The sequence below is a fragment of the Lingula anatina genome, chromosome 7 (genome assembly GCF_051362555.1).
Source record: "Lingula anatina isolate TDL-2025a chromosome 7, LinAna3.0, whole genome shotgun sequence".
Lineage (NCBI taxonomy): Eukaryota > Metazoa > Brachiopoda > Lingulata > Lingulida > Lingulidae > Lingula > Lingula anatina.
Genome location: NC_141773.1, coordinates 21,474,437 through 21,501,951, shown reverse-complemented (window position 1 = coordinate 21,501,951; position 27,515 = coordinate 21,474,437). Strand labels below are relative to the sequence as shown.

The following is a 27,515-nucleotide window of genomic DNA, read 5'->3' as shown; positions in this document are numbered from 1 at the left end:
ATATAGCAGCCAAAAAGATTTAATACGCCCCCCCCCCCCCCCCCCCCCCCCCCCAAACATTACAATATTCGGTTTCTGTGACAAAAAACATCTTATGGAACAAATTGCTAGGTCTTGTTCTGGGTCAAACAGGAGTGGCAGTCTAAATATTGACTTATCTAGCTTATGAATAGCATATCTTCTTTTTCAATAGTCGATCAGCTACATGCACGTGCATAAACAAGAGATCGCTAGCACGCCCCTTGTCGAAACATGTCGTTAACCCCAGAGACGTATTCAGAAAAATTGACATTGACGGGTAAGAAAAAGCAATAGCACTAGAAATTGGAACATTCCTGTTCCTTGGACTTTCATAAATAAAAATCAATTGAAAGATTTATGAACCTGCTCAAATCATTTAAGTTTCTTTATGTGGATTATCAAAATAATTATCCTTGAGTTGCAATCACCTATTCTCTTCTAGATATATGGTCATGAATGTTATTTTTTTTTTTCTCACCTGCTATAAAATTTCTAAGCGGAGGTAAAACTGCGTCAAAAGAAATTCGCTGAAGTAAACATTAAGCAGAAACATTTGAAGTTGTGATTCAACAAACCAATTCACCTGTTGCATTATCTTATCACACGTTTCAGAGATGATCACATTTCCAAGGACGAATTCCTGGATGAAGTTGTGAAGTTGCGCGGTGCCAAGAGATCTGCATTGAATTTCGATGTAGAATTTGTCAAGATGGACGTAAATGGAGACAACAAGATCGAATTTGATGAGTTTGACGGTGATCAGTGATTGAAGATAAACATGTCCTAAATGGCACCGTCAAAATCAGAATAAAGCGATTTGGATAATTTATCAATGTTTTCACTTTATTGTATTCAATTCCATGTAACAACATGTGTGGTCGTCTGCTCGATAAAGTAGATTTTTGCGATATTTCTGCCGTTCTTCCATTATAATTTCCTGGTTCGGACCGCAAAAGACAAAATTATTAATTTTTAAATTATTAAAATAAGAAAATTGCCTGTGGTTTGTTTCAAGCTTGTGCCACAATAGTTTTAGAAAATTATGTATACATTGAGTTTTTAATTCATCATTCTGCACAAGGTAGCGATACGTGTGTCTCACTTTATTTCAGTGAGGTCCACAATTTCCAGCTGTAGATTCATGCAGTTTTTTGCTATATGGACAAAAACACTGAAGATGCTAACAAAAGCTTTATGTCAGAAAAAGCAGCGTTTATTACTGCGTGCGGGATGCAAAAACACAACGCTGACAATTTGCAACCAATGTAGAAAAATAATGTCATTATAGATATAATGTATAGCAGAACGCCCTTTATTCCATATATGACAAATTTAACCACAGGTAGGTCGTGTTAATGCAGCTCCGCGTGTACTAGCATAGGGGTTTAAATCAAATTAAAGCAACGTCGGAAAAACAAGGAATGGTTGAGAAGAATTGCGGAAAAGAGAAAGTTCTAAATTGTAATGAGCTGGTCATCACCTTGTCATTTGCAAAATAGGAAAATTATTGAAATTGCTCCATCTACGCCGTGAATCCAGAAAAAAAAGGTAAATACTATCATATTCAGTGTAGACGCAGAATTCAGTGTAGACGCAGAAACATTTGTGATTCAACAAACCGATTCACCTGTTGCATTATCTTATCACACGTTTCAGAGATGATCACATTTCCAAGGACGAATTCCTGGATGCAGTTGTGAAGTTGCGCGGTGCCAAGAGATCCGCTTTGAATTTCGATGACGAATTTGTAAAGATGGACTTAAATGGAGACAATATGATCGAATTTGACGAAGAATTTGTATAGACGGAGACAACATGAGAGACAACATGCTCGCTTTTGATGGGTTTAGCGGTGGTCAATAATAATTGAAGATACATGTACACCTGTATATAATGTGCTTTAAACAATGAAATCAAGTGATCCACAAAATACAGATGTTTTTCCTTTTGCATACAGCTCTAACCTGTTTAAAACGTTCTCAAGAGCGTTGCAGTAAGGATGATGACGTAGATTCTTGAATAATTGCTGTCGAATTTCCATTTCCCGGTTCAGAAAAAGACTAAAATTGTTTTTAATATCACAGGAACCACTTCCATTGGCTTATTTAGTTACAATACTTTTTAAAAATCAATTATTTTATTTGATCTATTATCAATAATTATGCACAAGGTAGTGCATGTAAAACACTGTACGTGTCTCTCACTTTATTTCAATACGGCCCGAACCTAATCAAAATATATTTGTTGTTTAATTAAGTTTTTGCCAACTAAAACTCTGAGAAGATTGACAAAGTTATTCTGCCGTTATGAAAAGAAAAACAAGCCAGTCACCACTTTTATACCTTTCATCAAATGCTCTGTACTAGAGGCAAGCTTAGTGATGGCATTAATTTAATACGAAAATGTCTCGCTGGGAATAAAACTACACACCATAGTGAAGAAAAACAATGGTTTAAAATGTCATTTAGTATTTGTGAAATAAAAACAACGTTAATGACTGTGTATGCATAATACAGCGCTGATGTGAGTGATATGGTACAGAAAAAGATTGTTCTTATTGATATAAAATATATCAGAAAATCGTTCATTCGACAAAAGCAACCACAGGTAGGTAGATGTACAAGCCGAGTTTATGCAGTCAGTATTATAGAGTTTCAAATTAAACCGTAGTTTGGCTCCGGGAGAAAAAGAAATGGTAAAGAAAGCGAAAATTATTGATTTCCCCATTTCAATTTAGCTGGTCACCATCATATTATTCGTAGAACAGGAAGGTTATATTACATTAAAAGCTTTTGCTTTTGTGATGACATTCATCTTATTTTGAAATGGTGAATATTATCATGTTGGCAACAGGCACTTAGAAGGCACCCCAGTGTATCCAGATCTCTGACTGATGTGGCCAAAAGTCTTGTTGGGGTAAGGGCGTCGAAAGGTGCACATCTAATATCTTCATCTTTTTCTTATTCCAGAAGATGGCTTGTTTGCCAGTAACCATTGTTGTTGCAGCTTTTTCTGCAGCACTTGTTGTTAACCACGCTCAAGCGGCGTGCTGTGTTTCTGTCAGTGGAGGCTTCTGTGCAGACTGTAGCTCAGTAAGATTGTTTTATGTCTAATTTAGAAACAGTACAAGAAATTTCAATAATTTTCAGTTGTTATTTTGTTTGTTGTTATGATTGTATTTATTAGATTCCGACAACAACAATAATTACAGGTATTATAGTACAGTCGGGTGATTTATATTTCTTTGAGATCCAAGGGTATAGCTTTTTGTCCCTATTTCCTGTTTAATAATGGCCCAAATTCATATCGTTTGCGCATAATTTTTCAGACAGCTTACTATTGTGGGGTAGGCTCGTGCAACATTTTCGGTTGCGCCTGCCAAGGTGGCTGCAGATCCGGGTGCTCCGATGTCAGAGTAGAGGGCGGGTCCTGGTTGTAAGTACACTTGAAGCGTTATCCTTAAGTATTCGGTATGTTCCCTTTTGTGAGCAGGCCTTACTTGCATATGTTAAGATTTTGTTCTATTTTAAAGTTGATTTTTTCATTACTGGCAGCCATTCTAAATACTGAGAAAAGCAAAAAAAAGTTACTTATAGTGAATATAGCAGCCAAGCAGGTTTAATATGCCCCTCCCAGCATTACAATATTATGTTTCTGTGAAAAAAACACATCTTACGGAACGAATTGCTGGGTCTTGTTCTGAGTCATACAGGAGTGGCAGCTCTATTAGGCCTATTAGTCAGTGACATGCGTAGATCATTCGTTAATGGTCATTTGTATGAAATATTGACTAAAAATATTGACTTAACTCGCACATGAATAGCATATCTTCTTTTTCAATAGTCGATCAGCTACATGCACGTGCCTTCGCAAGAGATCGCTGGCACGTCCCTTGTCGAAACATGTCGTTAACCCCAGAGACGTATTCAGAAACATTGACATTGACGGGTAAGAGAGTAAGTTTTACTAGAAATGAATACATACCCGTTACTAACTCTTTCATACATACTACCCTACAGAAACATGACATAATTCATGAAACTGTTCAATACATTCGGTGTGTACAGAGACACATTCAGTAACATTGACATTGACGGGTAAGAGAAAACAGTAGCAATATAAATGGGTAGGCTACATTCCTGTTACTGACTTTCATTAATGAAAGTCAATTGAAAGATAGTTAATAAACCTGCTCAAATCATTTCAATTTGTTTTTGTGGATAATCAAAACAATTACCCTTGAGTTGCAATGACCTGTTCTCTTCTACATGTAGATGTAGGCCTATCTATGGCCATGGATGTTATTTTTTTCACACTTGCTGTGAAATTTCTTAGCGGAGACAAGTCGGTGTCAAAAGAGATTTACTGAAGTAGACATTAAGCAGAAACATTTTAAGTTGCCATTCGACAACCTGATTCACCTGTTGTATTATCTTTTTACACGTTTCAGAGATGATCACATTTCAAAGGACGAATTCTTTACTGCAGTTGTGAAGCTGCGCGGTGCCAAGAGATCCGCTTTGAATTTTGATGTCGAATTTGTCAAGATGGACGTAAATGGAGACAACATGGTCGATTTTGAGGAGTTTGACAGTGGTTATTGATTAAAGATATACCTGTAAAACGTGCTTTAACATTGGATGGAATAAAGCAATTTGGAAAATGCAGACATGCCTTCATTTGAACATACTAGTAGACAGTTCTGGTACTGGTATATATACCAACGTGTGTTGCAGTTTTCACGTTAAAAGAGAGAATTATACATTAAACTGACGAACTTCACTTTTTCATATTCAGACCACAAAAGAGAAAAATAGATATATTTATTACGAGCATGAAATGCCACGAAATCGTGGCTTGAGTCATTATTTCGGTGATTGTGCTCTAAAATTCGACGACCGAGATAAAAAAAGGTAAATATCGTTTATGAGACCTTTCTTATCCACTACTATTGCTCCTAGAAAGCTAGATTTAATGGTGCGTTCGTAACCCCTATCAGCTTAGCACTAACCAAAAACCCGCAGCCATAAAAACATTAGACATGATATATGAACTATCATATAATTCCTGCTAATCCAACTTTGCTTCAGGCTTTTATTTTTAAAAAATCCCACGCCCTGCTCCAGTATTCATTTCACACTGTCAGCTTGTGTTATAAAAGCTTCATGCATCTTTGCCAGGTATTCAGTAATGTACTGTTCTATTTCCAAGCCACTATCTGCTTCCTCAGGGGTCAGTTTGATCTGAAATGGACTGGACTCTGTGGCAGTGACCACCCAGACTAGTTCTTTACGAGTCTCAAGGATGTTTCCTATAACTACCTGGAGATAGAAAACAGAATAAGAAATTAGGGGGAAAGAATTGAATGATTCCTATATCTGCAAGTATGTGGAGATGGATGATGTTAGAAATTAAAAAAAAAAAAAAAGAACCCTTTAACTACTACTAAAGATTAAAAAAATAGAAATTAGGAAACAGTTTTAAAGGTATTACCTCAGCACCAATAAACATAAAGATTAGTCTCTTTACCAAAAGTGTTAATCTATGCAATCTATGCAAGGTAGTTTAAACTGAATATGTAATATACTTACCTGATGGCTGTACTTTTCAAGTGCTTCTTTTGCTTTCTTTAGAAGAAGGCTAGGGTCTGTTTCCAGCTGGAAATAAATAAAGACACCTTTATACACAATTTCACATTTACCTAAATATTTTTTGTAACACACATAGTCTTTGGCTGTAGCCAGAAATCGAAACAGTCCGGGTCTGAATGCTTTTTTTTGCATTGATTCAAAATAGTTTTACCATCTTTTAGAAAGAAAGAAAATGTTTTCATCGTCAAAATACCTTGAAAGAAATAACAAATGCCTGAGGTATCCACTCCTTGACGAGAGGTTTTAGCATCTTAGGGACGAGTTGGAGTGAGATCTGCAGTGGTCCGTTACCAGACTGGATCTTGTGCTCAGGCTGCAAGGTGAAATATGTACAAATACAAATTATAAAGTAAGATGAAAGAATCCCTTCATATTGAATAAAAACAACAAAACAGTTCACAATTATAGTTAGGGAGGGGGTAAACTTTAAATGGGTGAGACATGGAACACTTTTCTAATTAAGTTTTAAAAATATTTGTGAAAATTAACAGGACAAATAATAGCTAATAAAAAACATTAATATCTAAATATTTTCCATTACCTCAACGCTACGACAGTATCCTCTTGTAATTACTTAAAAAAATGCTATAAAATAAAAATTATAAAATAAAAATGGGGGAGGGGGTTTCAAAAGAACCCCCCTTTTTCGCTGGGAGAAGATTCCCTCTGGGTAAAATTTTATCTTGGTACACAAAGGTTTCATAGTAAAAGATCCACTTTTTCAGAAAAAAAGATCCCCCCCCCCCCTTTGAAATTTCTGGCTAGGGCCCTGCCATGTGAAAATACAAATAAATTATCAAATTGAGGTAGGCAGATGCGCCTGCTGTGTACCTCTGGCTACGAGTTCACTTACCATCTCATCCGTAGGAATGTAAAAATCTGACACGGCGGCTGCCAGATACAGCATGGCCCGTGGCCCCAGAGGTCTCATAGCATCAGCGGCTGCCTTTAGCAGGTGGATATATTCCCCCACAGTGGTGAACTCTATCTGTAACAAGGTTCCGCCACTCTTCACCTGGTTGTATTTCTCCAGTATGGCAGCTATCCTGGACGTCCAATCCTCTGAGACTGGGAGATAATTTTGGTATACAAGGATTTTAATTAATATCATACTGTAACAGTAATATAGTATTGTAATAAGGTTAAAATTGTTTAAAAATAAGAAAATAAATGATTTTTCAAAAACAAAATTAAAATAAAATAAAGCTAAAAAAAGGTCAACTGCTAATGAAATCAAAGCTCATTGCATATTGATGACTAGAAAAACAATCCTTCACTTACAAAGTATTTTTGTTCAAATGTTTACATTTGCTAATTAATAAAATATTGAACGTATTACCTGTAAATATTGACTCAACACTTAACTCTCTGACATACCTGATAGGGTGTTACGTGATGATTTTACTATATCCAGTACATTTATCTTTGACAGATGCCTGGAAAATGGCTCCAAGGAACGGTGACGATGAAGAAACAGAACTGCATAACCCTGAGCAAGAAAATATCTATGGCAGGAAGTCAAGGAAAATCAAGTGAGAACTGGCTGCTTCTGCATGTTACATGTACCAAACTTTACAGAAAGTCAATAGTCCTTGGGTTTTAACTTAGCTTGCTAAACTTGCCAACTGATAGCCAACAATGTAAAGCTGACTTTGCAGCACTGGTCTAAATTGTTAACAGGTGGCCCATAATCAGCGTAGCTGAGTGATGAAGCTGTATAGACTACTGCTACCAATGAAAGTAAATTTAAAGAAAAAACTTTAAGTCAAGACAATCACAATTTCATCTAGAGGTGAAAAAAAAAACCTAAAAATGTTACATAATAAGACCTACACTTTTATATATGCTGTGAAACATAAACTTCACTGACCAATTAAGAAAAACATATGGACAGGAGATTTCTGCTTGTTAAAACCAATCTTTCAAATTGCCTCTACTAGTTGTATTTTTGAACAGGCACTAGTATCAAGCAGAATCCACAACACATCCCTAAACCATCCTGGACTTGCTCAGTGCAAGGATACTCTGCAGATGCTGATCCTCTCGTTCCAACACTGAAGTTATCGATGTAGCGTATGGTGCGACTCTCAAGTGGTACAGTGGTCCCGCCTGACTGAAATGTGAGAGACAGACATCTGTTAGTTAACTTGTACTCATGAAAGCTTGTCATTGCATGGCGTTTGGTCCATATATTATATACCAATACATGTTTAGTCTGACTAGCTGTGAGCCCAGTATAAATATAATAAATTTTAAGTAATAAAATAAGCATACAGCAATTAAGTTAGACAAAATATTTTACAAATTTTATGGTTAACATATCAGTATATTTATACAAATAAATGATTACTGGTAATCAAACTTCAGATGAACAAGAACTTCTAGCCATTAAATCAACAAATACAAAGCAATGATTTATGTTTTTATTACAGTGTAATTACCGTCACAAGTACACATTTCTTGTCAGCATTTCTGGTCACAAACTGACACATCTTTTGTTTCTTGTCTTCGTAATCAGACGGCAACTTGCTCTGCTTGAGAAACTCCTCCGATGCCATTGTGAATTTCTGATTGGATGCTATTCTATAATTTCACCATCTTATGCATGCATGTATATGAACCATTCTGCAATGAATAAAACAATTGACAAATCAATAACTGATCCTTGTAAAGTATAAAACGAATACTTGGGGAAAAATCATGGATGTAATTGCAAAATAAGGGAATTCATACCTATTTAACAGCTAAACGAGTAACGATCTACTATTTAGCTGATTCAGTGACAGGCAGTTTGTAGGGGGTGGGGCACAGAGGGGCAAAGTGTATAAATTTAACGCTCTGTAGTACATGTACTAAGTGAAATACTGCAGTAGTGCAGTCAAACTGGTGAAATATTTCATTTTAAAGTGATGTCTTCAGTGAAGACATCAAAGTAAGATGAAAGCCTAGACCTACTTGCCTTCGTTTTTGACTTGATCAGTGATCAGTGTACAGATGACCTCCTTACCCTTTGTAAAATTAAAATGGACACACAAAATGCTGCTTGGTCCACAGTGAGGTGCCGACTCTGTTTACATTGTTTTCTGGTCTCCTTTTACAAAAGAAGCCGGGGACCGTGTAAGCTTATCAGGGTGAATTCGACGGGGTCAGAGTTCGTATTTTGTGGACCGCAGGCAGCGGCAAGGTGAATGATTCTGGCTAACACATTATTAACAGAAAACCTCAGGTATGTTGGATGGTGATGTGCTATTCCTTAATTACGATATGTTTAATAGTAGATACATCGGCTTAAAGACAGTGCGACTGCCTTCACTGCTTCAGTAAAGGTTCTGTGCTAGTAAATTATAAGCATAATGTTTTGAAATTAAAAAGCACACGTGTAGTATACCACTACTTCAGAACACTTGTACCAGTACAGTCATGGTATTCCAGGAAAAATTAGGCGAAATATCCATTGTACTACTTATGTAAGTAGTTATATTTTATATTAAAATGAAGAAAACTTGATAACATTGACCAATATCAGAACATTTACAATGGAGTCAGCTACCCAGTACATGTACATGTGGTGCTTGACTACATGTAGTACTCATTCATAATAATATACTGGTACTGGTAGAACGTATTCACTAGTAAATGTTCATGCATCTCTCTCTCTCTCTTTGTGATTTTACTTAATTTAAAGCACTAGTCCTGCTGTACTATACCTGTTTCTGAATTAAGTCATCAGTCACTTATGTATTTTCACATCAAGCAGTACTAGTTACACTTTTCTCAAATTCTGTTTGGCACCTTTTTGAGAGATTGACAACTTATTAGCTTATATTGCTATTAATGCAAGCTTGAATTGTCAAACAGAGCATATGACACTTGATGTGGTCAGTTGAACAGGAATAATATTGATTGATATAAACACCATTACTTAGTAAGCTAACTTTTGGAAGGGAGCAAAACCTCCTATAGCATAATTATATGTTAGAACCATAATGTTTTAGTCTTTTGATACAGATAATTAAGACAGTGTTACATACAGCGTGTTCTCTCTCTCTCTCGCTTTGAAGTGATTATAAGGTTCATACTTTTTTGTCTTTCAGGTGTCTAAATGCTGTTTTTGCGTATAGCAGTTAAAACGTAAGTATCCGTACTTTGGTATATTTATATGAGAATCATCATGGAATCTTAACTAAATTTTGATTCAGAGCAGAATTAACACTTTTAGCCAAATGGGTGATTTTTTTGCTCCTCACTCACCACCAGCTCCCACCCTCCCCCACCACCACCCACCCACCCTGACCCCCCCCCCCCCCCTTAAGGAGTGCCTCAACAGGCCTGTTGCTAATGGCAATATGTCAATATGTTATATTATCTCAAAAAAGGCAGCAGGATTCAGCATCCCAGATATTAATCAAATATTTTCCAGTTTGCAATTTATGAAAAAGGATTCTTGGCGTGGGATCAACAACTTCAACAATAGCGGTCTTGGGAGACTGTGGTAGGTTCCCATTGTTTATAACTTACTTCAGTCGGTGTGTCAAATTCTGGCTTAAATTACTGAGAATGGAAGAAAGCAGATATCCAAAAGCGTGCTATAAGATTATGTTGGTATTAGATCAGGCTGGTCGCATTACATGGGCGACAAAAATTAAAGAAATACTTTTTAGATATGGTTTTGGGTTTGTATGGTACAATCAGGGTGTTGAGAATGAGATATATTTTTTAGAAATTTTTAAGACAAGAATGAAAGATTGCTACATTCAAGAATGGAACGGCCAGTTACAGAACTCATCTAAATTAAATTTGTATTGTATATTTAAATCTGTATTTCAAAAAGAAAATTATTTATTGTTGAATCTCCCGAAAGCGCACTTAGCTGCTTTCGCCAGGCTCAGGTGTGGAAACCATAATCTTATGATTGAAAAAGGTAGACATGACAACATACCCTCGAACGAGAGGGTATGCACACTATGTAAGGACGAAATAGAAAACGAATATCACTTTTTGTTAACATGTGAGATGTACAGGGACTTAAGAACAAAATATATACCAAACAGGTACACCTGTCAACCAAATATCCAAAGGTTTAGACAGCTTATGTCTTCCAATGACAGAGATTTGATGATTAACCTGATTAATTATGTTTATTATGCCTTTAGAAAAAGAGAATCTTTTTTTGCAACGGATAGTGCACGTACATGAGCTCTCCGCATGTGCAATAGTTACGTTATATGAACCATTTACATTTGTAATCTGGGCAAATGCCTTTATACGAAAATAAATATCAGTTAAAACGTAAGTATCCGTACTTTGGTATATTTATATGAGAATCATCATGGAATCTTAACTAAATTTTGATTCAGAGCAGAATTAACACTTTTAGCCAAATGGGTGATTTTTTTGCTCCTCTCTCACCACCAGCTCCCACCCTCCCCCACCACCACCCACCCCCCCTGACCCCCCCCCCCCCCCCTTAAGGAGTGCCTCAACAGGCCTGTTGCTAATGGCAATATGTCAATATGTTATATTATCTCAAAAAAGGCAGCAGGATTCAGCATCCCAGATATTAATCAAATATTTTCCAGTTTGCAATTTATGAAAGATTTCCCAATCAGTATTTGGAATGTTCTCAATTAACACAATGACTTGTAGCAGATTTCATGTTATAAATATTTATTGTTGCACATTTGCACATTTTGAACTTTGACACGTTCTGTATTTATGACATAGTCCCACGGTTTCAATAAAGCATTTGAGGCAATCTTTATTCTCCATTTTGGGATGGAAAAAATGTTCTATTTTCTGCATAATATTTAAGTCCATTTTAATAATATCTTAAAGATATTTCATTTAATCACATAATATGCTTTTAGCACCTTAATTATTTGATTTTTTTCATTGGCACTTTTAAACTAACATTTTCTATATAGATTAATGAAAAAAAGGTATTTTTTAATTGTTGCTAATATATATACAATAATGGATGGTATGCCTTTTTAAGACATTTGCACAACAATTAGTTGATCAGATTTCTTTCATCAGTCAACTCTGAACTGTAAGCAGTGAATTCTGGGGTATGTGACCTTATTTCATCCATAGTGCTGCCCTCTATTTTTCTGTAGTCTGTGTCTTGTAGCTCAGTAGGGTTGTCCATGGCCATTTCTGCTCTCCTTTTCTTTCTTTCCCTGGCTTCATGCATTTTGCAACAACATCGAATGAGAACATACAAGGCAAATATTACCCCAAGAACTGTTACCATGGTAACAATTGCTGCTGTTGGGTCAAAGTTTCCGGCCATCTTCAAAAGATCAGAATTTACATTAAATCCACCTTGGTGCTTCGCTGTCAAAAAATGTTTTACTGTAAAGCTTGTTTCACTCCTTAAATGATTTTCATTAAATTTTTTTTTTTTTTATTATTTCATTATGAAAAGTGGTACTTTCTTTTTGCTTGGACTGAGGAGACAATTTACTATAGATTTGTTGTGAATAATTGAATGTCTCCAGTCTGCTGATACTCTGTAAAAATGTCCTCTCCTTGTATTTTGTGCTTAGTATATTGCTATGGTTGATTCCTTGACTTGGGCCATATCATAGGCTGCTACTGATAGGTTACCGAGACAGACCTATAAGAAATAAGAGAACGCAATTAGCATATAAATAAAAAAATTGAGACAGTTTGTCTTATGTTGAGACACTATACTGGGGTAATATGCATTTGTTATCTTAGGTCAAGATTTCTCTCTCATTCTCTCTCTCTCTCTCTCTCTCTCTCTCTCTCTCTCTCTCTTTTAATTGAGGGATGTGCTTTCCTTATCTCACCCTGTATTCATATTTCTTGAATAAGTATCATAAATACTACCATCCATGTCCTTTACCTTATACCCAGCTGGTGGTACACACTCAGGAGGGGACTTCACCTCTCTGATCATTATAGACTGGTAAATCTCAGGTAACCAGCTAACTTTTTATGCCCTTAATTTACCAAATTATAAAAATAGCATAAAACTTAGGTCAAAGTTTGATGCTGAGTGGACCTTTGCTGACCAAAAGGACATTTAAATTCTTTCAAACACTCCCACCCCCCACCCCCACCCCTGCCTACAGGCCCATGCAACCCTCACTTTTCGCTTGAGTTATTTGTGTAGTATATCAGAGGGTGGAGAAAAGGGTCTACTTGTACAATCCAAGGGGCTCAAATCTGTCTTCTGACACAGGTACTCTTTCTCCAGTCCTTTCCTTTTCTCTCTCAGCATTATGTATAGTATAATACTAGTTATTGGACAAGTCACCCTGTAGGCAATATACAAGAGTATAATTATAACGAGGAGTAGTTAAAATAACTGCGCCCCTTGTATATATGTGTTGCATGCATTAATGGACCACTTATCTTGTACCTAACATACCCGGTATATCCAACGGTAGGCACTTCAAACAATAGGATAATTTGCACTGTACTTTGTTTACAAGAGGTCCCAAAAAGAGCATGCAACACGCAAAAAAAAAATTTAAAAACTTTATTCATTCAATCAAGCATACACCTCTTGTAAGTGAAATACAAGCTGATCTAATTATCCTTTTGTTCTAATTAAGTGCCTTCTGTGGGATGAACCACAGTGTATTTATGATAAATCAGGGCACACCACTACATGTATATGCAGGGGCGGATCTAGAGATATTTTCTGACAGTCTTCCAAATTATCTTTGTTGATCCATCCTCCATTTTGACCGTCTTCTGACAGAAAAAATCAGATAGCCTACCCGTCAATGTAAACTTGAAAATCTGACCATTATCCGGAAGACCCAGAAGACGGCCTAAATCCGCCCCTGATATGCAGTGTTCACTCTGAAAGATTGAAAGATTACAAAACCAAGTACTTGTCCCTCTTTCTATGTATTCAGTCAGGCAACATAATAAGACTCCGTTCACATGGAAAGTTTATTTTCTAAAAATCTATTTTCTATTTTGTAATCACGGTCCCTGTGCCCTGAATATCCCGAGAATTAATTACAGGTTTGGAAGTAACTGGCTTGCGCCGCCAGTAATTACGCCGCGGGATATTCAGGGCACAAGGACCATGATTACAAGATACCGCAAATAGAAAATAGATTTTTAGAAAATAGACTTGTCATGTGAACGGGGCCTATCACCTACAAGTATCATATACGAAGTGTTAGGTACATGTATATGTATATAGCATGTCAGATTTGAATACCTTATGCATGTATGCCCAGTCTGAACTGTCTGCTCTGACCAGAAGCCAAATGTCAATGAATCTCCATAAATTATCTAAGTGCATTTATGTTTTGTATAGTTTTCACTTCCTTGTTCAAGTATCAATTGCCCAAATAAAATCAAAGAGATAAAGACCAATAATAAGAGTGTTTTTAAACAGCTTTATCGTCTTTTGAGGTCAAATAAACATTGGCATAAACTTACAAAGTACCAGTAACATTCATAGACTACAGTACTAGAAGTCAAATGAACTTTGTTAGTTGTTTCAAAAGGTTTAGTACTTACACTCTGTATAGCACCTCTTGCTTGGTGATACAAATATAAACACCAAAGCAGTCTACAACTGGCATTGGATGGATACTTTATCCCGTCAGACAGCCTCCAGCAGGTAACTCTCTATGTTCTGGGCAGTACCTGTGAATTCATGTCACACCTAAACTAGGGCACATAAATTACATGGTATTTTACCTGTTCTTGTGCTAAATATAGCCTGCTGCCTTATGAGCCTGGCTGGGACTGGAGAACTAGGCACATTACTAATCCAAATATCAGATAGCTGGACTTTTTTCTGTATTTATTAGTCCAAGCTTTTTAATTATCATTTTTATTAAAATAAAATTTGCCTTCTCTTCAGAAAATTCAGTTCAGTTTGCTGGTGAACTTGACATGAACTTTTAAGATTTACATTTTTGTAAGATCATTTCGGATATATAACAATTTAGATCTAACAATACAATTTTAAGGCTTGAACATGCAGTTACTCATATGAAAATGTTTTTCTATTTTACAATGATTTTCTATACAGTTATTTATTTATTTATTTATTTATTTGATTTTTGATCAGTTAAGAAGTATTTTAATGGTAAATTAAGTTATGAATCGTTTTAATTCATTCTGAATGGATTTTTTATAGTATAAACTATAAAGCTTCATTTTTCTTTTGTGATACGTAATGTCAATATAACTGTATGATCTATTCCCCCTTATTTCAGGGCCCTCAGAAGGACAAGGGTACTCAGTGGGCAGATTGTAAGTATCAGGCATTGAAGCAGCTGTTACTAAGACACTTTTTATTCTTGTTAACTGCCACTAAAATTTAAAATTTAAATTCAGATACCATGCCTTGTAAACACTCGAGTCATTGAAGCAGCATGCTTTATCAGTTTGGTAACAAAAGGTTGTGCATCACAGATTTAGACACCCAGAGATACAATGGGGGTGTTCTATCAATTTTATGAAACAGATTAATTTTCAGTAATATATGATTTAACTTATCAGCATGGGTCTGCCCCGATGTCAACAGCGGTGTCTCAGGATGGTGTGATACTGGACACCGTAAACACCACTGGTGTCATAACACTGGACAGGCCAAAGAAATTGAACACACTGGACCTGCCCATGATCAGGAGAATCTACCCACAGTTAAAAGTAGGAAATAGATGGAATCTAGATGGATAAGCTTTGGAACTACTTGAAGAAAGGACCACTGTGATATATCTGAGATATTTTATGTAACTTTAAGAGCGTATAAAAATAGCTTCATATTTTGTGTAGTTTAAAGAAATTTTCTTTTTGTTTATTAAGACCTGAGATTAAATTAAAATTGATAATTTTATAGCATTTTATTTTTTATTTAGATCACTGACAGAAAAAAATTTACCTCTTTTTTTTCAGGGGGATTAATTATGTGCTCATTTAGAACATGGATAAGAAGCCTAACTACTTTGCAATGCATTAAAACAATCTGTATTACACTTTTAGGTAAAGGATAAGAATTTTGACAAGTAATTTATTTTATAAAAAATGTTTTTCCTATTCCCAGTCCTGGGAGAAGGACCCTAACATCCATCTGGTGGTTATCAAGGCTTCAGGAGACAAAGCCTTCTGTGCAGGAGGAGATGTAGTGGGTGAGTTCACTGTCAGTTCACTGGCTCCTGGAATAAGGAGCAGATCACCGTAATTGCATTGGCCCATATGCCCTAGTAATTTGATGACCACACTTGATCAGTCTTAGCTACTCCAGATGTGGTGAGTTATAAAGTGGTGGCAAACAGGACCTAAAGGGACAGTTCAGACCAAGAAAAAAACTTAAAACAATTTTTTATATCTTCAATGTTTTCATGTACATGTGAAGTAAATAAAACCTGGTCTATGCCAGTGAATGATTTAATTCATTGTTGTTTAGTAACCAAGCCCTTACATTACTGATTGTAAAGTGTTTGAGGACATCATCATTATTATTTTTATTTTTTTCATTTACAGCTGTGACAGAAGCAGGGAAGGTTGGAGATAGGCTGGCACAAGATTTCTTCAGAGAGGAGTATATTCTCAATAATGCCATCGGGACGCTTAAAACCCCATATGTTGCCATCATTAATGGAATCACAATGGGAGGGGTAAGGCACAGTCCTGATCACAGCAGGACTCGCTTAAACTGGAAACTGTTGAACTAATGGCTAAAGACAACCAGAATGCTAAATATGAGATTTTTTTTTTTTGAAGAATTGTAAGTTTTTTAACATATTAAGCAGCTAGTACCTTTCCTACACACACCTGATACTTATTATTTGATTTCTATTATAAAACTGGATTTTTTTCATTCCAGGGTGTTGGTTTGTCTGTTCATGGTAAATTTAAAGTTGCCACAGAGAAAACTTTATTTGCCATGCCTGAAACAGCAATAGGTGAGACACATTTCCCTCTTAGTAGAATGTTCAAATGTGTCAAAAAGTACTATCAAACATGGCTTATGCAGGGGTCCAACTGTAACTGCATAGTAGGGCATGATGTTAGAAAGGCTCTGAACAAGAAACAATTAAGTGGAGTAGTAAATGGTATTGATGAAAAGTAATTGGACATTGTTGTCTTTATATAGTACACATTTTGCCCTTTAAATAAAGTAAAGTAAAATCATTAAATTAACCACTTTACTTCTATGAATTAATTTAAAAAAAACATCTTACCAAATGCAGACTTGATTATTTTCATGATTTTTTTTACAAGTTCCACATTTTTCCAGGTCTTTTCCCAGATGTAGGTGGGGGTTATTTCCTGCCTCGATTGGGCAGCCATCTTGGGAATTACCTGGCGTTGACAGGATTTAGGTTAAAAGGAGCAGATGTTCAGAAGGCAGGCGTAGCTACACATTTTGTAGACTCAAGTAAGGTAAGGAAGATGATCATTTCTGGTGGCAGATCAGAATGGGGGTATGTTTTGGGCCACTTGCAGGTCTCAAGTTTTCTTCATGCTGGTACTTTTTCCTTCTTTTTGCAAACTTTTCTTTCTGTGAAACAAGAATTATATACAGCTATTCTTATCTCTCAAATTTACTGGCATTTATTTTGTTTTTGGTCATTTAAACTAAATTGTATTAATTTTCATAGATTCCAGATATGTTTGATTCACTTGTGAAATTACCCTCCCCAACAGAAAAAGATATTTCCAATGTATTGGAGGACTACCATAGGCAGGTAAGTGGATCAAAATGTTACAGATCTGATCCATATTATTAATTTACAATATTTGTTTTTAACCATGTGCATAGTGTTCTTAGATATGATATTTCATCAGTTTGTTGTGGAATAGAAGTTCTGTCATTCTGTGCTTGAGCCATGTTTTCATGGTATATTTGTGAAAGTTACACTCCGCTACAAACCATAATAAATACACCAATACAATGATTGGTTTCTGTGATGTGGACAACATTTCATTTCACAAGCAGCATGCTGAATGAGAGTCATCAACAGAAATTAATATATAACCTATACCATTTCATGATTCTTTTAAAATTCCCTGACAGTGAACCCTGAGGAATTATTTCAGTTGCTATACCAAATTGTCACTCAATTTCTAATTTCCTTACAGTGCTCTCCAGACAAGGAATTTGTACTGCAGTCCCACCTAGATGACATCAATCGTAATTTTGGGGGAGAAACGGTAGAGGAAATAATGTCAGCATTAGAAAAAGATGGCTCCGAGTGGGCTACAAAACAGTTAGAAACACTGAAAAAGATGGTAAGGCAGGGTTCTAAACATTAACACAATCTATTTTGCATTGAATAAATAACAACAATTTGTTATGTATAATTTGTACTTAATGAGAACTTTGGCTTCACTTTAACACTGTCTATGGCTTGTACAGTTTATGAATTGTTATAGAAAACTACAAAACTTTATAAGATAACACAACATGACATATAGATCAGATATCATGATTCACAAAAATTAATTAAAAGCGTTCATTCACCTATGAATTAAAATTGTATGTGAACTTTATCTCCAGTCTCCAACATCCATGAAGATCACCCTGCGTCAGCTCCAAGTGGGTGGTAAACTCAGCCTGGAGGAGTGCCTGAGGATGGAGTACAGGATGACACAGGGGTGTGTGAGGGGGAAAGACTTCTACGAGGGCGTCAGAGCAGGTAAAGCATGTCTGTTTTACCAGGAGGGGGATGGTAAGGGGAGGGGAAATTGGACAAAGGTGGAAGGACAGGGTATAGAATGAATGAGAGGGCTGAAAGTTTACTAAGGACTAAATGTAGAAATTGTACCCAATGTTGCGCAGCAGTATTTCCACCTTCAAGTTTTTATGTCATTGTATTCTTCAGTGCTTGTAGACAAAGACCAGAGTCCAAAATGGGACCCTGCAACACTGGAAGAAGTGACCAACGAAGTGGTGGAAAGCTATTTCAAACCTTTACAAGAGGAAAAAGAGTGGAAAGCACAGTTATGATGAGGGGTGATTGTGGTAGATGTGCTGGGCAAAGTGTCACAACTAACACAATGGTGTGGTTTGGCGATCTTCTCAAACACAATTATAGGAATGGTGCCAACCTGTGAAATTTTTGTTACGTAAATTATGATAAAGGAGAGAACCATGACTTAATCAAGTATATAATTATCATAGCCTTTTAAATGACACTATGACTGAAATGCTCACAAAGTATTTTCTACCAAAAGGAACTTTACTGTGAGCCATTGCCAAATTACTTATGATTTGTGTTATATTGTTATTATCAAGAAAAAATATCTAGTCTGTCAGATTAAACAAAATTGGAAAATAATACATAATTGTCTTTATGATAAAATCTGGGTTGTGATATGACAGCACTCCATGGATGAAATAAATTACAGTAGATCATGAAATAAGTTGCTCAAAGTGGTCAGCAAAAATATTGTGAATAGGACTCATTACTTTCTTACATGGCTCTTCTGTCCGTTTTATTCAAGTGGAATCAGAAATAATTTGCCATTATCTCTGCAAATATTTTTCTTTTCAGATAATACATGCTGATATATAATAAATCTTACCAAACAAGTTGCAAATGTTCACTGCATTTTATTTCAATACATTCCACAGAATATTTGATATGTTCCCAATTGCTTCATTTCAAGTTTGTAAAAAAAAAAAAAAAATACCATTGAATAATCTTGAAATGTAAAACATACCCAAATAAGGAGTATATCATAAACATTGTTTTGGCCCATACATATCAGTAATCGCCATAACCAAATACACATAAGTTAATCAGTTCTTAAAACACATGAAATGTGATAGTAACTTACCACAATTTCTTGAAATTAAATATTAACTGTAAATTTGATGTACACCTTTCTATTCTGCATGGACATGGTGCCTGTGCACTTGCACATTGTCTTCGCGCCGCTGCGGCGTAAATGCAGAGGCCAAAGCCACTGCAAACATAATAGTAAAACCAACCAATGTGATTGTTGACATGGGATTAAAATAGACCTTGTATACGATCCTAAAATACCACAGTATAGCCAAAATGAGTCCAAATAAAGGTAACATCATGCGACTCAGGTCAAGGTCAACTATATGCTCCTGTTGGTGACCTTGACCCTGACCTTGGGTCTGACCTTGAGTTCCTTGAGCTATGAGACAGTGGATAATGCTGCTGTCTCCAATGTTAAATGTCTGAAGAGTCTGTGTGTCGGGTTTAAGTTCTCTTCCGTTGAAAATGAAACGTATGATCTTGTTTTCTTCCAGTTCAGCAGCAAATTCTCGACTGAAATTGAGAAGAAATCAAGTTTTCATAACACTACAATTTTCATTTTTTACACAAACATCACCATGCCTAGATCATAATAAATTTCAAACATATAATCCTGCAACTTAAATACCCTTTTTCCTTCAAATGCAATTAATAGTAGGTTTCTCACAAAGGAGTATATTTATAAGTATTGATGGGTGGTGTTACCATCTTGCAAGTAGTAAAAAACACATTTAGATACCTCCTTAACTGAGCCACTGTTTCCTGCATTCTTCCCTGTACATGGCGTTCAACCTCTGACAAAAACCTCAACCTAAGTCGAATTAATCCATTCTCTGGGTCATACACCGGAGTCTCGGATTGGCTTGTTTGTGTCCGCTCCTCTGATTGGCTGTGTCTGTTTTCTTCAGTTTGGCTTGGGGAAGGTGAAGTGCTCTCTGACGGACTGGAGTGATTCTCACTCTGCCATTGACTGGAGTTTAATTCCGGCTGTTCCATGTTAAGACCACAGCTCTGCGCCACTTGTTCTAAACTTTCAGATGCTGATGTCTTTGTCAGAGCCTCCACACGCCTTCTTCGTAATTCACTCAGGGTGTCAGGGAGAGAACTTACTGCAGGTGGCTCAGTGGGTCCAGTATTTGTTACATTTTCTGATAAATGGGATTCACTACTGTTGATACCATCATATTCACCCCCAACATTGTTACTATCAGTTGTATTGTTTTGATAGTCATCCACAGCTGATGAGTTCTCATCGTTCTGTGCAGCATCAGACCTTGGCAAAGTGTCAGAAGAAGAAAAAGCAGGAGGCTGCACAGCTTCAGTCCTGTCGTTTTGGTGTTCGTCTGATCTCGTTTCTTGAGGCTGGACAGATTCCGACTGGTGTGGGACGTGTGGCCCAGATTCATTGCTCTGACCATGTGCCTGTCCTGCTGCTGCTTGGTTCATTAACCTACAAGAAGTGGCAATGTCTTTTGAAAATGTAGTCAATATTAAATAAAAATGTCCACTGTGTTATTTTTGCCACAGTGAAAAATGTGATTGTAAACACTGACGGTATCTATCATCAGTGATTATTTTTTATTCATCCTGAACTTTTCAATGCACACATTGTATAATTACTGTAAGACATTACTGAAATGATCCAATCTGTACAAATACCACTACTAGCTACTAGTAAACATATCCTGGTCATATTTATGAAAATCAAAAAGCAACAGCTGGAGAGAGAGAAATAGAGAGAGAGAGAGTGTGTTCTTATCCACCCCATCTTCCAACAATACACAAGCACAAAATATTTCGAAAATTTCAACCAAAAACCAACCTGTGTCTGGTCTCAAAGATGAGGATGCTGACAAAGTTCCTCTCATGCACGCTGGTTGACATCCAGGCTATCAGAAACACCGCCACGAGCAGAAACACCACCACCACCATCATCACCTCGTCTCCTATGCCTTCCACCAGAGACATTGTGATCCCTATTAGCTCTCAGCTGGTCAACAGTACCTTCCTTGAGTGTGTCTCTAATGACCTGCAATCTAAACAATGAGGAAAGTTATGACGTACAACTATTATAGGGTGCTCTTATGGGCAACCACACATCGTTTTCTCTCGCTAATGATAATATGGGTACTTTCCACTTCCTGAACTTAACTAATAAGGCCCTGGAAGCATAAGTGACGGCGAAGTTAGGGATCAGAGATTTCATTTGAAAGCTATGAATATGAACCTTCTAGAAAAATGCCTAATTCTGGATTTAGCTGAAGTGAAAGAGCTTAGTGTAAAAGCCTTAAATGGGATTCCCGTGTCTGAAATTGGAAATTCCCAGGTTTTTCAACATCTCCAGTTATGTATAAAATGCTTAAGAATCTGTCATAAACGACACACTCACCAGATGTATGGCTTGTCTGTCGATATGGATGCGCTTCCCATAAACAGGGTTGGTTATCAAAATAAATTAGATCTCAGTAAAAATACCTGCTGCACACTTATACGTCATCCATCACATAATAACATACTCTCGAAGACATAGAATCTTCACAATTTACACCTTAAAATGCAGATTAATGATTCTTGTGAATATAAGACAGATTTCATTTACATTTACATATTCATTATTATATTTAACTATCAGTATCAATTTTGAAGCATAAAAACCTATTACATGTCCGCAAAGGAAATATTTTTATTCGAGGGTATGTTTTATTTAGTTGACCTTGACATTGAACAGTATGGCTCACTCCAGCGCAAGAGGTCGATTAATTGCAGTAATTGGCGATGAAGTAAGTACTGTTTTATTTTGAAATTCGTAAGGCACATTTAACAGATATATTTGCTCGAATATGTAGGATACATATAAACAAATGACTTATAGATTTGTGTATTAGGCCCATTTTCCGGTGTTCTGGTGACCGCACGAGTCACATGATTCCCCTGGTACTGAGGGTGACTCTTTACTGTTTTGGTTCACTCTTTAGTGCTACCTTCAAAATTCTATATTTAGTTTAAATGTCGGTATCTTGTCTTTGTCAGTTACATCTTATAACCTGTATTCCTCATTTCCGTAATTTTTCTCATCTACAGGATGATAATATTTGGTAGCAAATAATTGAAATATTGACTAATCAGATACTGGTTTGTCATAATTCAGATTAAATTATCAGATGTATTTTAACTGACATTGTAAACTGAGTAAGAGTTTTAATAAAAATTGGTCATCATCATTGACAATAACCACTAACCCAATGGCCCCAGACTACTAATTTTCCAATCTGACCAGCAGCTGTTGCCCTAAGTTTGCTAATCTTCATTTACCCCAATATATGAATATATTTCAATAAACTCTTTCTGTTTCAGGACACATGTACAGGTTTTCTGATGGGAGGCATAGGAGAGGTCAACAGACACAGGCAGCCAAACTTTTTGGTGGTAGACAAAGGTAAGGAAATGAGGTATTAATATCTAGTAAGATAAAGGCAGAAAATTATAAGTAATTGGTTTTATATTGTAAGAAAAAGTATAGTAACAACTGATTTTAGATTATCATATACAAACTATGTATCACCATATACTGACGAAATTTACAGTTTCACAGATGTGCAATGTCTTAAAGATAAAATGACAGTAAATTACAGTGAAATATAATAGATACATAAAATGTGAGGACAGCTTGGAAGTTATTTGCAGATAATTTTCCTTCAAAAATAGGTTACTGGATTGCTAAATTTTTGTGTATTTTAAAAATTATCTTTCTGAGTAGTATATTTAGTATCAGAGATAAAAGTGGATATTTGGTTACTTTGTATTATTTGTATACAACTTTTTCTTTTGTTATGATATTTTCAGCAACTAGTATCGCAGAAATAGAAGATGGTTTCAAGGCCCTAGTTACTAGAGATGATATTGCTATTATTTTGATAAATCAGCATGTAAGTACTTTTTTTTTAGGGGGGGGGGGGGGTCTGTGCTATTTATGGTTGGATATGCTGAAGGTTCTTATGTGTTGAGAAATCTAGCTTGGAAATTATCACTTTTTTTCCTACAGTAGTCCATTTTACCCCATTTTGGTTATATTATAGCACAACTGAATAAGTGACCGACTTTTGTCACAGTTTGACACAAGAGTCTGTTAGTTGAGCAACAGCAAAGTGTTACCACTCCTAACGCATCTACAAAAATACCTGCCTTTACCCTAGTGAAAAAAATTCAGCCAGCCACTTATGTGCATTTTCTTTAAAACACTGATCACTTTCTTTTTTTTTTTTTTTTTTTTTTTTAGATAGCTGAAATGATCCGTCATATCATTGATGTCTATACACAACCCATTCCTGCAGTGTTGGAGATTCCTAGTAAAGAACATCCCTATGATCCAGCTAAAGACTCCATACTCAGGAGAGCCAGGGTAACTCTTTTTATACACTTTTTATTTTTTATATTCAAATAAAGGTATACCAACCTGTTAATGTGAGCCAAAATTGAGGTTTTATACACTTACTTTTACATTGTTCTCTTCCAATGAATTTCCTCTTGTTCACATCATTTCTGTAATAAGAGACGAATTTGAAATTGTATTGTCAGACAATTTTTGGTTTGATGTTTTTACAGGATCCCTGATATTGTATATATGCAAAAAATGGGTTGAAAACCAGAATTCAATGTATTTTTAAAGTCTCCCCTTTGTGATCATGCCAGTTATTACATTATTTTTCTCTTTTTAGGGCATGTTTTCGGCTGAAGACTTGAGATAGTGTTGACAACCTTCTTTCCATGCTTTCAAACAGCTGGTCTCTTATACCTTGTAATATAACAGACGTAGTTTACACTGTATACTGATGTAATTATGTGTATGAATTCGTAATGTTGGTATGGGTGGCACTTGAGAATGGACTGGTCAAAATTACAATATCTGTTGTGTAAGCAAAGTGCAATATTGTTTTTGTTTTTTCTTTTTCACCCGTGGTATGCCATAAAGGATCAGTCAGGATGTAAAAGTTGGATAGTTCTTGTTGTGATACTGGTGAGAACATATTTTACAGGTGTATTTGCTGTATGTATAAGGGTGAAAATTGTGGAATGGGTCAAAGTTAATCAATATGTAGTGCACTCTAGGATAGAGGGCCCAACACTTGGCTGATACTTGGACATTTTTTTATCTTCGTAAAAAAAGTTTTTTTTTTTTTTTTTTTTTTTTTTTTTTTTTTTGTGGAGGGGGGGAGGGCTGGTTTGCATTGCAAGAAACGGATTGCCAAGTAACTTCCTTGTATATTTAAACAAATTTCCCACGCACTGCGTAAACTAGATGGAGAATAAAGACGAACTTATAATTTGTAAATGTGTGTTTTTCTCATTTTATATACATTTTACGTGCATAAGAAGTGTTGCTATTTCTATCAGAATTTGATTTAAGAGGGCTTGCCCGCGAAACCATGAATATTTGTCTTTATTAAATTACACACTGTTTACAATCTTGTAATCACCTTTTGTAACTTAACTATAAAAAGGATCATCTTCTTCGACTATTAAGGCATATTTTAAAAAAAATTTAACACGTTTACAAAATAAATGTTCTGTTTTGTGAGGCTCTCTTAAATTCCTATTTAGAAGAGATAAAAAATGACGTTTATTGTCTGCAGCGACAATCTGGAAGGTTTATCGCGCGCAACAACCGACAAAACCATCGTTCACTTTTCCATAATGCTACATTTAATTGTAGCTACTAGCAGCAAACCGAATTTTTAAAAATCTTCTCTGGTTCAGAAAAACATATCCCGAAAAACAACCTTGACCTGAAAAACCAGAAGATAAACAACCAACAAGACAACGCAGGGTGTTGTCGTATTTACAAAGTGTAGGTACAGCCCTTAAATCTTCAGTAATACGAGAGCGGGACCCTTCACGACATTCAACGGTCCGCGCTTAGTGTAATTTAACCTTTCTCCGGCAGCTTGGACATTCAGCGCGTGTTTGTTTAGTAGGAGTCTGAAATCGTCTTTTGTTATAGTCTAATCGAACAGGTACCACGTGCATTGTGCTTGGTGTCCACTTTTCTTATTTGCTATTTATACTTTGGGCGTTGGCGCTCAAGTATTGTTATAAGCAGAATTGTAATACACCCAAAGAGTAATCGATTGTGTAATTCTTCAATTTTGTCTCTTATCGTGCGAAAGATATTATTTTGTAATGACATGGCATGCAAACGGGCTGATACAGATAAGAAATGTGAGAATTGAAAGGCGCTTTTCTCTTTCCTGGAAAGAAAAATAATTGGAATAACTATTAGAATAACTCACAAAACGGATAAATGTTGCAGGGTAACAAACGTGCGTTATGCAAATTGCAAAATTAACAACTCTGTTACAGAAATCTGTACTGAATTAATTGTAATTAATGTTGAGCGTTAGTTTATTTCATAAGTAAATCAAAGCCATTTTTAGCGCTTGCAGTCTTTATAAAAGGACTAGTTCTAGACTTTTACACACTAAAAAAAAAGAAACTTCACATAAAATTTCAACCATAGGTGGGAATTCCACAACAGTTTTTTTAGCGCAGTACGTAAAATTCAAAAACAATTTATTCGCTATTCTTTTTAACCGCACTATCATCACTTTTATCATTAATATTTATTATATCTAATTTAACATGCTGCTTTAGAGCAATAAGTCTGGAAACTCGGTGGACCAACCCCCGGTATATTTAAACCGTTGGCAAACACGCCCACTATTCACGGTAGCTTCGATTAAGCTAATGTAACAATAAGCTGCCAGTGCGAGCATTGATTCGAATAAACAGTGGCTCGTTGGGCTTGGTCATATTGAGGTCAACAAGGTACTGGAGTCACCGCATACTGACCACCGGACGCTTCGGTAGTGACTGGGTATTTTTTACCCTGGGCGGACTGTATCATCCTCGCTCCACGTGTGGAACCCAGTACTAGTACTGTTAAGTTAACCGCAGAGCGTGGTTACATCATCAGGGGCTCTGCCGAGGTAGTGGTCAACTGCACGCGTGGTTTGGCGTTAACGAGGGCGGGGTCAGAGTGAAGTTCAAATTGAACCCACCTCTTACAGGATTACTAGTGATCACGGAAGGTAAATATTCATCACGACTTTTCTTTTAAAGAAAATTTTGTTGTGGGCCAGTTGTAGTTGGTTTCTTTGTTATTTGGGATTATTATATACCATACTACTCGGATAACAAATACGCACGACTCTATAAGAGGGATTCCCAAGGATTACTTGTTACGCGCTATATACTGACGTTTGGGAATATATCTTGGAGAAGGTGGAAGAGAACGGCTGTGAACAAAAAAAACGGGTTCTTTAAAAGCTGCTGCGTCTTTTGGGATATAACGCAACAATTGGCGGCGACGTTTGACGCAGTTTCGCAAGGAAAAAGGTAAGATCATTTTAAGCGCCCTTATTTAAAGCATAGTTTTCCGGTATGAGGGTTGCCGGTTGATTTATTAATAATGGGCGTGCCGCAGCAACGAAAATCGATACAAACGTATGCAATCGCCAATTTGTATCAAATCGCTTTAAGATTCCAAAGGCAATAGACAGTTATTTTCTGTTACATTCTGGAAGGTATAATCCGTTTGTTTCAAGTATTATTAATCTTGAAGAATCAATGCCACTTGAGTATATATAGTCTGTATTACTCAGTGATGTTGCCAATGACCAAAGACGCAAAATATAATTAAAAACCAATACCTAAGCCCATTTAGTTACGATTTGGTAATAGTGTCGTCTTTATATTGCAGTATCTTAAGTCTGTTTATTGTCTTTTATATAAGATCTACTATCAATTTCTCCATTTAAGAGCCATAAAACCGGGCAATTGTCAATGCCCAATGACCAGGGCAATTGTCAATGTCCAAAGACCAAAAGAGAAGATAAAGTGGCCATATACTACAAAAGGCAACATATTCCGCAATACATTATTTCTATTGATGATAATTAATATATTTATACATAGAAGTGCGTATATAACAGACAGCAATATTGTTAATGAATGCATACATGGGTTGGATCATCCTACCTGTATAGTAAGATTTGCCAGGTTAGGGGAAATAAAATTCTTCAGACCACGGGTGATTTATTTT

General features: G+C 36.1%; 6 protein-coding genes and 1 long non-coding RNA gene across 10 annotated transcripts in view; 4 read left to right on the top strand and 3 right to left on the bottom strand.

The window, feature by feature from the left end:
• The first annotated feature begins 252 nt into the window (after positions 1 to 252).
• On the top strand, positions 253 to 4,749 carry LOC147760875 (uncharacterized). The gene is made up of 7 exons (XM_087018098.1): positions 253 to 272; positions 634 to 783; positions 1,678 to 1,819; positions 2,991 to 3,113; positions 3,350 to 3,456; positions 3,865 to 3,969; positions 4,472 to 4,749. The coding sequence occupies exons 1-7, from the start codon at positions 253 to 255 to the stop codon at positions 4,623 to 4,625; spliced, it is 801 nt and encodes a 266-aa protein (XP_086874224.1). The 3' UTR covers positions 4,626 to 4,749.
• A 78-nt stretch (positions 4,750 to 4,827) lies between these two features.
• Positions 4,828 to 8,816, bottom strand: LOC106158669 (phosphopantothenate--cysteine ligase-like). 3 transcript variants are annotated; one of them, XM_087017562.1, is made up of 8 exons: positions 8,680 to 8,816; positions 8,114 to 8,297; positions 7,697 to 7,785; positions 7,050 to 7,177; positions 6,526 to 6,740; positions 5,866 to 5,985; positions 5,613 to 5,678; positions 4,828 to 5,342 (listed from the first exon to the last, which is right to left on the bottom strand). In XM_087017562.1, exons 2-8 carry the CDS (start codon positions 8,228 to 8,230, stop codon positions 5,151 to 5,153), a joined length of 927 nt encoding a protein of 308 aa, XP_086873688.1. In that variant the 5' UTR covers positions 8,231 to 8,297; positions 8,680 to 8,816; the 3' UTR covers positions 4,828 to 5,150. The 3 variants fall into 3 exon arrangements, with proteins under 3 accessions (XP_086873688.1, XP_086873686.1, XP_086873689.1); XM_087017560.1 differs by having other exon boundaries at positions 8,632 to 8,768; XM_087017563.1 differs by having other exon boundaries at positions 8,628 to 8,748.
• On the top strand, positions 8,780 to 18,964 carry LOC106158665 (3-hydroxyisobutyryl-CoA hydrolase, mitochondrial). Of its 2 annotated transcripts, none has more exons than XM_013534745.2 (12): positions 8,780 to 8,898; positions 9,767 to 9,803; positions 14,894 to 14,930; positions 15,180 to 15,329; positions 15,724 to 15,808; positions 16,164 to 16,297; positions 16,507 to 16,585; positions 16,921 to 17,066; positions 17,285 to 17,371; positions 17,766 to 17,915; positions 18,184 to 18,322; positions 18,509 to 18,964. In XM_013534745.2, exons 2-12 carry the CDS (start codon positions 9,775 to 9,777, stop codon positions 18,631 to 18,633), a joined length of 1,161 nt encoding a protein of 386 aa, XP_013390199.2. In that variant the 5' UTR covers positions 8,780 to 8,898; positions 9,767 to 9,774; the 3' UTR covers positions 18,634 to 18,964. The 2 variants fall into 2 exon arrangements, with proteins under 2 accessions (XP_013390199.2, XP_086873685.1); XM_087017559.1 differs by lacking the exon at positions 8,780 to 8,898 and adding an exon at positions 9,116 to 9,139.
• Positions 11,323 to 14,519, bottom strand: LOC147760874 (uncharacterized). Its single transcript, XR_015335612.1, has 2 exons — positions 14,187 to 14,519; positions 11,323 to 12,291 (listed from the first exon to the last, which is right to left on the bottom strand). It is a non-coding gene; the product is annotated as an uncharacterized LOC147760874 (long non-coding RNA).
• A 259-nt stretch (positions 18,965 to 19,223) lies between the features above and the next one.
• On the bottom strand, positions 19,224 to 21,955 carry LOC106158664 (uncharacterized). Its single transcript, XM_013534742.2, has 4 exons — positions 21,807 to 21,955; positions 21,240 to 21,453; positions 20,157 to 20,867; positions 19,224 to 19,930 (listed from the first exon to the last, which is right to left on the bottom strand). Exons 2-4 carry the CDS (start codon positions 21,383 to 21,385, stop codon positions 19,516 to 19,518), a joined length of 1,272 nt encoding a protein of 423 aa, XP_013390196.2. The 5' UTR covers positions 21,386 to 21,453; positions 21,807 to 21,955; the 3' UTR covers positions 19,224 to 19,515.
• Positions 21,956 to 22,062: 107 nt separating this feature from the next.
• Positions 22,063 to 24,746, top strand: LOC106158668 (V-type proton ATPase subunit F). Its single transcript, XM_013534748.2, has 5 exons — positions 22,063 to 22,197; positions 22,772 to 22,853; positions 23,261 to 23,343; positions 23,694 to 23,816; positions 24,133 to 24,746. The coding sequence occupies exons 1-5, from the start codon at positions 22,147 to 22,149 to the stop codon at positions 24,160 to 24,162; spliced, it is 369 nt and encodes a 122-aa protein (XP_013390202.1). The 5' UTR covers positions 22,063 to 22,146; the 3' UTR covers positions 24,163 to 24,746.
• Positions 24,747 to 26,211: 1,465 nt separating this feature from the next.
• LOC106163053 (uncharacterized) overlaps positions 26,212 to 27,515 on the top strand; it is a 49,900-nt gene continuing 48,596 nt past the window's right edge. Inside the window, exon 1 of the mRNA XM_087018096.1 lies at positions 26,212 to 26,502. The gene's annotated coding sequence lies outside the window, so the exon portion shown is untranslated. The remainder of the gene's footprint in view (positions 26,503 to 27,515) is intronic.

Excerpts from the sequence above, each read along its gene's own strand:
- LOC147760875 (XM_087018098.1), top strand. The coding sequence starts at position 253 with ATGTCGTTAACCCCAGAGAC. Across the intron at positions 784-1,677 it reads GATGAGTTTGACGGTGATCA|AGATGATCACATTTCCAAGG; the intron begins GTGATTGAAGAT and ends CACACGTTTCAG. Across the intron at positions 1,820-2,990 it reads TCGAATTTGACGAAGAATTT|AAGATGGCTTGTTTGCCAGT; the intron begins GTATAGACGGAG and ends TTCTTATTCCAG.
- LOC106158669 (XM_087017562.1), bottom strand. The coding sequence starts at position 8,230 with ATGGCATCGGAGGAGTTTCTCAAGCAGAGCAAGTTGCCGTCTGATTAC. Across the intron at positions 7,786-8,113 it reads AGAAATGTGTACTTGTGACG|TCAGGCGGGACCACTGTACC; the intron begins GTAATTACACTG and ends CTCACATTTCAG. Across the intron at positions 7,178-7,696 it reads AGAGGATCAGCATCTGCAGA|ATATTTTCTTGCTCAGGGTT; the intron begins GTATCCTTGCAC and ends TTCCTGCCATAG.
- LOC106158665 (XM_013534745.2), top strand. The coding sequence starts at position 9,775 with ATGCTGTTTTTGCGTATAGCAGTTAAAAC. Across the intron at positions 15,330-15,723 it reads GAATCTACCCACAGTTAAAA|TCCTGGGAGAAGGACCCTAA; the intron begins GTAGGAAATAGA and ends TCCTATTCCCAG. Across the intron at positions 18,323-18,508 it reads CTACGAGGGCGTCAGAGCAG|TGCTTGTAGACAAAGACCAG; the intron begins GTAAAGCATGTC and ends TGTATTCTTCAG.
- LOC106158664 (XM_013534742.2), bottom strand. The coding sequence starts at position 21,385 with ATGTCTCTGGTGGAAGGCATAGGAGACGAGGTGATGATGGTGGTGGTG. Across the intron at positions 20,868-21,239 it reads ATCTTTGAGACCAGACACAG|GTTAATGAACCAAGCAGCAG; the intron begins GTTGGTTTTTGG and ends CACTTCTTGTAG. Across the intron at positions 19,931-20,156 it reads ACAGTGGCTCAGTTAAGGAG|TCGAGAATTTGCTGCTGAAC; the intron begins GTATCTAAATGT and ends TCTCAATTTCAG.
- LOC106158668 (XM_013534748.2), top strand. The coding sequence starts at position 22,147 with ATGGCTCACTCCAGCGCAAGAGGTCGATTAATTGCAGTAATTGGCGAT. Across the intron at positions 22,854-23,260 it reads CTTTTTGGTGGTAGACAAAG|CAACTAGTATCGCAGAAATA; the intron begins GTAAGGAAATGA and ends TGATATTTTCAG. Across the intron at positions 23,344-23,693 it reads TTATTTTGATAAATCAGCAT|ATAGCTGAAATGATCCGTCA; the intron begins GTAAGTACTTTT and ends TTTTTTTTTTAG.